General features: G+C 51.7%; 1 protein-coding gene across 2 annotated transcripts in view; it reads right to left on the reverse strand.

The window, feature by feature from the left end:
- Hip1 (huntingtin interacting protein 1) overlaps positions 1–9,443 on the reverse strand; it is a 118,402-nt gene extending 108,959 nt beyond the window's left edge. For both annotated transcript variants that reach the window (XM_040731229.1, XM_040731224.1), the window contains exon 1: positions 9,259–9,443. In XM_040731229.1, coding sequence (XP_040587163.1) covers positions 9,259–9,378 — 120 coding nt within the window. In that variant the 5' untranslated portion in view covers positions 9,379–9,443. The remainder of the gene's footprint in view (positions 1–9,258) is intronic.
- Between the last annotated feature and the right edge of the window lie 1,315 nt (positions 9,444–10,758).

Raw genomic sequence — 10,758 nt, forward strand, 5'->3', positions numbered from 1 at the left:
GAATGTGGCCTTGGATGCAATGGGCCATCGTTGGATCACAGGCAGTGCTGGTGACCTGAAGGGCGCACACTGGCTTCCTGAACCGTCTCGCCATCGCATTAACAGTGGTAGCGGCTGTGAGTCCATCCAAGAAACACAAGCTTCCCTCTCCTGCTGTGGTCCCTTTCCCTGCACCAGTATCAGACAGCACTGCCCAGTGCAAGGAACAGGGCTCCTCCCTGCCTGTCCAGGCAGGAAAACAGGAAGCAGCCTCCACCCTGTGGGGAGGTGGAGCTGACAAATTCCCTGTGCTAGGTGGGCAATATTCCAGGCCATCAGAGCGTCTGGAAGCAGCAGCAGCAGACAGACTGGCCACAGGCCCGCTGTACCGGCCTAACTTTTGACACACCCACATCTCCTCCACGATGCACCTAAGAGAGTGGAATACGCAAGCCAGTGACCGGGGGACACAATGCAGCCCTAATCCTCTAACTCCTGGTCCTATTCCCAGGCAGAGAAGCATCCAGCAGAGTAGTTTAGAGGTTGCTAGAAATACGTACGTACATATGTATGTATGTATGTATGTATTGTTAAGGGCCAGCAAGATGGCTCACCAGGTACTTGCAGCCAAACCTGACCACCTGAGTTCAATCCTCAAGACCCACGTGGGGGGAGGAGAAAACTGATTCCTGTGAGTTGTCCTCTGACCCCCATACAAGCACTATTGCATACACACACAGAGATACACACACACACCCCGCACGCGCACACACACAAAATATGTGTATAAGACCAGCACCATATATGCCTGTACCCCTTGATTCCATGACTCAGTCCCCGAGCAGCTGGGATAAGAGATGTATGCTGTGACACCAGGTCTAATGGCGAATCTTTTATTTTTTTGGTTTTTCGAGACAGGGTTTCTCTGTATTGTTTTGGAGGCTGTCCTGGAACTCGATCTGTAGACCAGGCTGGCCTCGAACTCACAGAGATCCACCTGCCTCTGCCTCCCGAGTGCTGGGATTAAAGGTGTGCGCCACCAACGCCCAGCTTGTTTTTTATTATGTATATGCTTGTGCATCTCTGCCTACGAGATGTAAGTACAATGTCCCAGGATGTCAGGAGAGGTCATTAGCTGGAGTCACAGGAGGCTGGGAGGGTCCACGGTGTGTGCCGGTGACCACACTCCGGTCCTTTGTAAGAGCATCAGTGCTATCTATCCAGCCCCTGGTGGTCAATCTTGGTTGTCACCTTGATATTTATAATCACCTGGGCAAATCGGCTCAGTCAGTAGAGTTTGAGGCTCTTAGAACCTCGTAGGAGACATGCCCACGCTTGTCCATGTGATTCCTTTTTAATAATTTATTTAACTTTGTTTTATGTGGATGAAGGCATCAGATCCCCCTGGAAGTGGAGTTACAGACAGCTGTGAGCTGCCATGTGGGTGCTGGGAATTGATCTGGGGTCCTTTAGCAGAGCAGCCAGTGCTCCTAACCACTGAGCCATCTCTCTATCTCTTATGTGAATGTTTACCTGAGCAGAAGAGAGAGACCCAGCCTGAATGGGGTGGCACCATCCCCTAGGCTGGGGTCCTGGACTGAATAAAAAAAACGAGAAATCGAGCTGAGCCCCAGCATCCATGTGTCTCTGCTTCCTGACTGTGGACACTGCGTGACCGGCTGCCTCGCGCTCTTGCCGCTGTGATGGCCCACCACGATGAACTTTGAACTGTGGACCGAGACAAGCCCTTTCCCCTTTCAGTGGCTTTGGTGAGGTATTTTGTCACAGCAGGGAGAACATTACTTTTCTTTTGTATTTTTCTTTTTTTCAGACAGTGTCTCAATACGTTGCCCATGTTGGCCTTGAACTCCTGGCTTCATTCAGTTCCCCTGCTTCATCTTCCTGCGTCTTGTACCCAGGAGTAGAGATACAGGCCCCTACTTCTCAATTCTTTGACTCCTTTGTTTATGTCTGGCCAATGGGCACGTCAGAACCTTCTACAAGGGTCCCCCAATAGACAATGAGCCTCTCAGCCACCCCAAAGAGGGAACTATTAACACAGGAAGCCGAGATGTGGGCTTGCATAAATGTAGTAACTGGGAGACTCCCTGGACTATACATATGACCCACGTACAGCCAGACCTCGAGAGACGTCCAGCATACATTTGAGTTATATAAGGGCAAGGACCAGGGACTCTGGTGGTATCATACCACACAGAATCTGGAAATGACCTTGAAAATTTTTGTGTTTTGAGATAAAGTCTCACTATGTAGCCTTGGCTGGCCTGGACCTTATTATGTAGACCAGGCTGATGTCAAACTTACAGAGATCCCCCTGCCTCTGCCTTCTCAGTGATGGGACTAAAGGCGTGTGCCACCACACCTGGCCTTTTATTTTTAAAGATTCATTCCTGAGTGTATATATGTGTACCACGTGCGCACAGGTGCCCGTGGAAGCCAGAATAGGGTGTTGGATTCCCCGGAACTGGGAATACCAGGTGCCCGTAAGCCACTGAATACAAGTGCTGAGCTATGAAGTGCGTCCTCTTCAACAGCCCCAAGTGCACGTAAGCACAGAGCCATCCCTCCAGCCTGGCTTATTAATTTTGATTGTGTGTGTGTGTGAAGGGGCCCAGGGAGGACCTAAGAGGTTGTCCAATCCTCTGAAGCTGGAGTTTGACGTAGGTGCGGGGAACTGAGCTCGGAGCCTCTGCAACAGCAGCAAGTGCTCTTAGCCGCGGAGTCACCTCTCCAGCCCCAGCCTTCAACTCCTGATCCTTCTGCCTTCACGTCCCAAGTGCTAAGAGTAAAGACACACACTAACAGGCCTGGGTTATGTGGTGCTGGGGATGGAACCCAGGGCTTTGTGCTAGGCAAGCAGTCTACCCGCCAAGCTATAGTCTCATCCCCTAGCAAAGTCTCTTGAGAAAAGGGAGTAAGCCGGGAGGTGGTGGCGCACGCCTTTAATCCCAGCACTCGGGAGGCAGAGGCAGGCGGATCTCTGTGAGTTCAAGACCAGCCTGGTCTACAAAAGCGAGTTCCAGGACAGCCTCCAAAGAACATAGACAAACCCTGTCTCGAAAAACCAAAAAGAGTTGCTGTGGTCATGGCTTCTCTCCACAGCAATAGAAACCCGGAGAAAGGGGACCAGTAAAGAAAGAAAAGGGAGGGTGGAGGGGAAGGGAGAAAAAGAAAGACATTTGGAGTCATGGAGGCAGGCGCTGTGAGGAACAAAGGAGGGCTGGGCGCAGGAACATCTCAGAGGCAACAGGGCACATGCGGTGTGGGCAAGAGGGAGGGATAAGTGGGGTCAGGGACACAAGGGGCCAATGCCAGGCCCCAGGGTGGGGAGGGGGCACGGATGTCTTGAAGGAGAAGGTCCCCACAGAACAGGAAGGAGACATGGGGAGGTGACATCGTCGTGGTGAGGACAGAAACTGTCGGATGGAGGTGAGAGCAGAGGAAGTGGGCAGGTGTGAAACAGAAGTGGGGGTGATGTCAGCATCTCGGGGACCCCAAAGATCGGGGGGAGAAGTAGGAAGAGAGCAAGCAGGCTGGGACAAAGGCAGTTAAAACACTGTCAGCAAATAGGGTCTGCAGTCACCTAGGAGACGGATCTAGGAGCACACCTATAAGGGGGCTTCTAGACTGGGGCAGGCAGGTCCACCCGAAATACGGGCTGGGGTTCTGAATCAAAGGGAGAAATCAAACTGAGCACCAGCACCCATCTCTCTCGGCTTCCCGACCGTCTCCGCCTCATGCTCCTGCCGCCTTGCCTTCCCCGCCGTGACGGACTGTGTCCCTGTGACACCGTGAGCTACACCCGCAGCCCCTATCTGGGTCATCCTGAGCAAGTGCTCTGTGGCTGAGCTGTACCTTCAGCCTCTTCCTGCCTCTGGTTTCAACACCCTTGAAGTCTGCCGCTGTGGTCCCCACCACAACAGAGCCCCACTTCCCTGCCGACTCACACACAGCTCCTGCAGGGCTAGGCTCCATCCTACTCATCTCTGCATCCCCATGGTACAGGCCACCCCCAAAGCAGTGTTAAAAGAAAAAACATCCCGCAGAGAAAAGCCTTTTTTTTTTTTTTTGGATAAGTAAATATAGGCAGTGGCCAAGCACGGTGTGTATGCTTTAATCCCTCCAGTGGCTGACGCTGGAGGATCACATATTTGAAGAGATCTGTACAGCGGGATCTTGTCTTACGAACTAGAATTGGAGGCACTTGCCGCCAAGCTTCACAACCTGAGTTCAATCCCCAGGACCTGCAGTGGGAGGCCAGAACCAGCTCCTCCAAGTTGTCCTCTGACCTCCACGTGCAACACCCCCCACACCTACACATACAGATGCACAGAATAAATCAATAAAGGTGAATAAAAAGTCAGCTAAAGCTATTTTCCTCATCTGATCGGCAACCCTTGACTCCTTCCAGAAATATCCTCATGACCAACTGGAGGGCATCACGGTGGGCTAGGCCTACCATGGGGCATCTGAGGTTGGGTATCACGGTGGTCTAGGCCTACCATGGGGCATCTGAGGTTGGGTATCACGGTGGGCTAGGCCTACCATGAGGCATCTGAGGTTGGGTATCACGGTGGGCTAGGCCTACCATGGGGCATCTGAGGTTGTGGCTTCTCGCTCACACATCAGACTGGATGACCAAGACAAACTCTCTGAAGGCTGACGTCACTCATCATCACTCCTTATAAACTGTCACGCGCTCCCCAAACCAGGCATCATTACAGCAGCTTCTTCTCTTTTCTTTTCTTTCTTGGTGCCACGGACCAAACCAGGCCCTTGTGCTTGCGACATTCTACAGGGAGCTGAATCCTGCTCGGTGCCACAGTAGATTTTGGGAGGCAAATAACTGCTTTTCAGATCCTACATCAAATAATTAAAAAAAAAAAACCATTGGGCTGGGGAGAAAGCGCCTTATGGCAAAAGCAGGAGGACCTGGGTTCGAATTCCAAGCGCCCATGTTTTAAACAACGTAGGGCATGGCCACATCCACCTAACCGCAGTGCTGGGGGTGACTGACAAAGACAGGAGGCTAGGGCTCGCAGCATAGCTCTGGGTTAGGTGAGAGACCCTGTCTGATGTCCTCCTCTTACCTCCTCATGTGCATGCACGGGGAGTACAGGAGTGTAGACGCGCATGCACACATGTAAATAATTTTAATTAAGAATTTTTAATTACGGGGCTGGAGAGGTGGCTCAGAGGTTAAGAGCACCAGGCTGCTCTTCCAGAGGTCCTGAGTTCAGTTCCCGGCAACCACATGGTGGCTCACAGTCATCTGTAATGAGATCCGGTGCCCTCTTCTGGCCTTCAGGGCTATATGCAGTCAGAACACTGTATGCATAATAGACAGATCTTTAAATTTTTTAATTACATATTGTATAATTATACACATTTTGCCTTCTCTTTCACAAAGATAATACTAAAGCCAAATGGAATAGAGCACACCTACTATGCTAACACAGGGAGGATCGGGAGTCTACGGTCATCCTTGGGTACACAGTAAGTTCCAGGCTAGCCTGGGCTACACAAGAGCCTGTCTTGAAAACAAAGAAAGAAAACAACACTAGCCCATCAAGATGATGAAGCTCATTAACCATCTACTTGGGAGACTGAGGCAGGAAAACTGCAAACTCGAGGCCAGCCTGCGGCTCTACAGTGAGTCTGAGACAGTGTATGGTGTGTGTGTGTGTGTGTGTGTGTGTGTGTGTGTGTGTACATGCCATGCTACATACATGGACGTCATAAAATGACCTCAGGCGCCGTCAGTTTCTACATTATTTGAGACACAGTTTCTCATTGTTTGTCATGACACACCCCAAGCTCCTTGGCCTGTGAGCTTCCAGGGATTCTCCTGTCTCCTCCTCCCATCTTTCTGTAAAGAGTACTGGAGTTAGAGGTGTGTGTTAGCATGCCCCACTTTACAGGGGCTCCGGGGAATCCCAACTCAGGTCTTCACATGTGCAGCAACCACTGAGCCACCCTCCCAGGCTTCCTCCCTTTGTTAGGTCCCAGTGAATACAGAATTGACTCGGTGAGCAGAATTTAAAATAAGTGTCAAAAAATAAACATCCGACCAAAGCTTGTGCCGAGCTGAATGGGCAGCTGGGTGACGACTGGGGTACGAGTTGGTCGGGCCACTGGGAGGGACAATGGCCATGTGACATTTGGAAACAGTGCTGACAGCTGAGGAGGACAGACTTCCTGGAACAGGCTGCTCCTGGGACACAGAGTGCCCCATAATTTACAAAATGCCTTCTTGTGTATTATTCCATGCATGCCACACCATAGACCTGCAAGGTTAAATATTATGTGGATTTTGTATATGTGTTGTGTACTTAGTGTGCAGATGCATGCTCCTGCGTGTGCACACATGTAAAGCCCAGAGGTCTACATTGGGCGTGTTCATTACCCTCCATCTCTTTTCTCTTTTGACAGTTCACTGAACTTGAGTCTCACTGATCTGGCTAAAGCAGGAGCTGCACCTGTTTTGCTTTGTTCTAATGTGGATTCTGAGGATCTGAACTCAGGTCCTCATGTTTGTATGCCAAGCAGAATACTCACCAAGCGATCTTCCCAGCCCTGCATTATCCTTATTTTACAGTTAGGAAGTTTAGATTGTCCACCTGAGGGCACACAGTCCCACATAGATCAAGTCACACCAGCCTACACTTGGCCACAAAACCGAGCAGTCTCCTAGGGGCTGGTGGTGTGGCTCAGTTGGCAGCGTGCTTGCCTAGCATGCATGAAGCTCTGGGTTCCGTCCCCAACAATGCAAATAACCAACCAAGGTGGGACACCCCTGCAATGCCAGCCCTCAGAGGTGGAGGCAGGAGGACCAGGCATTCAAGAGCCTCCTTGTCTTCGTTGCTAGTGTGCGAGCAGCTGAACTACGAGAGACCGTCTCGAAACAAAAAGAAATGAACAGAACTCAGATGTCTTCCGGACCCGCTCAGGGCTGAGAGGTTGCACAAGGCAGTGTTTAAAGGTTGGGGCCACTTTCCACCTGTGTTACCCAGCAAGTTATTTAACTTCAGTAGGGATTCGATTTCCTCCAAGCAAAATGCGGCCGATAACAGCCCTTGTGAAGATTAAAGATGGCAAATAAAGTACTGCATTTAGAGGGCCTCCAACGTAATAATCAGTCACAATTATTATTATCATACCTTTGCCAATTCTCTTGGCCTCTTAAGATACCAATGTTTTTGGTTTTGGGTTACTGAAATTCTTTTTGCGACAGGGTCTCACTATGATAGCCACAGTTGGCCTGGAAGCTGCTATTTAGACCACACCGGCTTCAGCCTTGCTAGGGTCGTCTTGTTCTGCTCCTGGGTGCTGGGATTGCAGGGGTGTCTCTCAGCCTGCATGCCAGCTCTAATGGGTTTCAACAACCGAGTTAGATAGTGGTGGCTCATGCCCCTAATCCCAGCACTAGGAAGGCAAAGGCAGGGAGACTGACGAGAGTTCAAGGCCAGCCTGGTCTACACAGCCAATTCCAGGCCATCCAGTTGTTCTACAGGAGGTAAAACGAGACACTGATCTACCACTCTCCTGGGTGGGTGTTCCCTGGACAACTAGGGAAAATGTTAGTCGTGGCTGGAAACATTCAGATGCCTAAATTTCTATCACTCCATATTAAGTTCAAACTTTTTTAATTCAAGTGGTTTTTTGGTGTGTGTGTGTGTGTGTGTGTGTGTGTGTGTGCGTGTGTGTGTGTGTTGGGGGGTGTTTATGGAGCACAGTGAGCGTGTAGGTCAGAGGACAGCTTGGACGAGTCTATCTTCCTGGGATGAAGCTCTGGAGGCCAGGTTAGTTGGTCTTTACCCCTGAGCCAGCTCCCCCAGCCCTAAACTCCAACTCTTACGTCTACTCATTGCTCCAGTTTCCAGTTGTCAGAGGTTCTCAAAGGAATGAATGCTATAAAACAGCTCTAGTTTCTTTCCTTCTTTCATTAAAAAAAAGAGAGGAGTGTGTGGGTGGGGGTGGGAGAATATGAATTTTTTCCAGGAACACCCAAGGCAAATTTTCTTTTTTTAAAAAAGGGGGTCAGTTCGGAAGATCTGAGGGAAAAGCTCAAAACCCAGCTGAACCCTGAGAGACAAGTGAATGACAGTCTCTCTCCACCCTACTTTCCCTCAGGCACACGTAGTGGATCCAAGTGTCTCAGAAACAAGAGAAGGATTAAAGTCCCCCGAGTTAAAATGGTTTTCTTCCTTGCACAGTCCATTTATAGAACACATGGGCCCTCCCTATCTCTTCCATCTCGTAGAACACAACAGGGGACCAGCCTTTGGCAGAAGTCAACTGGACCTTCAAAGTAGAACTCTGAGGGCCCGGAGTGAGGGATCTACGCGCACATCTCGGGCAATGGGACCCTAAGGGTTGTATTCTCGGAAATGGATTTTACACACTGATGAACTAACTGATGAAGGCCCCACGCCTCAGGCTTGATTCAGTCCAATCAATACACCAAGCATAAAAGCTCGAGGTAAAAACGGATAGTGGTTTTGTTGATAACCACGGTGGAATTTTGGCCATCTGCCCTGGTCAGACCAGACAAATAAGGCGGTCTGCTTATTAGCAGTCAGTCGTATTTTGGGGGGTGAAAACAAAACCTTAAGTCGGGATTCTGGGTCTCACTGGACAATTTATTCCCGACACGCAAGGGTCTGACAGTTCAAGTGCCTCAATCCCTGTCCCAGACTGCATGCCCCCATTCCTCCGGTCCCCCCCGGGTCATTTTCCAAGTTGAGCCACACTTCGCATTTCCTACATTCCTTCTCATCACTCAAACCCCCTTCGGCTCAGCCGCTAAGGTCAGCAGCTGGGGCTGCTGAGAGTCAAGTTGAACAGGATGCTGAGGGGCGGAGGGAGAAGTCAATACAAACAAGAAGCGATCAGGCGCACCGTTCACACCCCCCAGGCCAGCGTCCCCACACTCGCAAAACCCAAGTGTCTCCCAAGTGGAACCGCTTCCCTTCGGTCTCCCTTGTGACCCCTGATGATGCTCACCGCTCTGCCCGCTCAGCCTCAGGGAGATCTGCAGCTCCTCAGAGTTCACTCTGATCCCCAGGCCAGCAGGGATGCCCAGGTCCCTGACCTCCCTGGGACCTGCCTAGTTCCGCACCTCAAGATGATTCCGATTGCAGCCACCTTGCCTAATCCCCTCCCGGGTCTGCAAGACCCTCACTCCCCTCCGAGCCTCTCCAGCACCCTGCACCACTCCGGGTGCCCCAGGGATGCCCCAGCGTTCTCAATCCTCACCTGAGTCCGCTCGAAGCTCTCGCGCTCTGCAGCCTCCATCCCAGCACCAACCCCACGCCGGCTCAATACTTTGGGCAGCGGGTTGGGCACCTGCTTCATGGAGCTGGCCATCCGGTCCATGTTTCCAGGGTGAATGTAGTCAGGGGCCCACGGCTGCCCCGGGATCCCCGCGGCGCCTCCCGCCCCGCCCTACCCGCGGGGATCCGGCGCTAACGGGAACAGATGTCCTCTTCCATTGGTTGATAGGGCTGTCCATCTCCCTCAGGACCCACCCCCATCGCTCCAAGAGGCTTTCCCCCACACGCCTCCTCCCACTTCGGAGGCACTCCGCTCACTTTGCCCGGCTGGCCCACCTCAGGGCGATCGGCACCTTATGACTGGTCTGAAGGCTTGTCTATTATAATTAGTGGGCGGGACCTGGCGGGCTGCTGTCCCAACCTGCCCTCCGGAGCTCCGCCCCCTACCTGGTACACCACCCCCGGGCCCCTGAAGGCTGTAGATACACTGTGTGATTGGTCTGAAGACGTGTTTGTCATCATAGCGGGGCTGCACCCGGAGAGCGGCCCGAACCTTCCCTTCGATGGTTGCACCCTACATCCGTCGCTCCGCCTTCTCATCCCCGCTAGACCACAAAAGGATCGTGATTGGTCTGAAGGCTTGTCCGTCATCGTTACGGGGCGGGGCCTGGCTGCCCCAGACCAGCCCTCGCTGACTCCACCCTACTTTGAAGCGCCACCTCCTGGGCCCTCGCAGCTGTGGGAATTTGAGCAGTAAGAAGCAGTGATCCGGCCAGCGCAACCTGTGGTTCGCATTGTTCAAACGACTCCCCGAGGGCATGGAAAGGCAGATGAAGGGAAGCTCGGCTGCACAGCTCTCACCCGGCACGCGGAGCAACTCCACATCAGTGTGGTCCGGCGACGGAGGGCTCAGTGGTCCTCCTTCAGACACATCTAATCTCTGCCCATTCTGGAGGATTGCAGACCCGGGTGCCCAAGTACTGGACTGTGACTGCGGCTACCTCCCCAGAACTTTCCAGACTTCACATCATTCTCACTTTACCTGTCGGTGGGAACCCCCGCAGCTGCTTCTTGTTAGGCAGGTCATCCTGCTTTGATTCCAGCCAAGGGCACCCACACGTACTCCTCAGCAAGAAAAAGTCGCACGTTCTCCAGTAGCAGAACAAATGGCACCGTTAAGCATTAAACAATGTGATGATTCTATCCAACTATCTGTGCAGTAAGAACCTAGGGTCTCACTCGTATTAGACAATGCTTTAATTAATCAGTGGCAGCATCAAACTCATTATGTAGCGTAGTCCCTTGAATCCCTGACTGTCTTGCCTCCTCCTCTCAAGTGTTAGGATTGTAGGTGTGAGTCACTATGCTGACTTAAAAAAAATATATATATATATGTACCCGTTTGCATATGTGTGGGTGTGCTCATGCTCACAGGGCACCTGTGGAGGTCAGAAAGCAAATAGAAATCTGTTTTCTACCATGT

This window comes from Mesocricetus auratus, unplaced genomic scaffold, assembly GCF_017639785.1.
Source record: "Mesocricetus auratus isolate SY011 unplaced genomic scaffold, BCM_Maur_2.0 Super-Scaffold_100025, whole genome shotgun sequence".
Classification (NCBI taxonomy): Eukaryota; Metazoa; Chordata; class Mammalia; order Rodentia; family Cricetidae; genus Mesocricetus; species Mesocricetus auratus.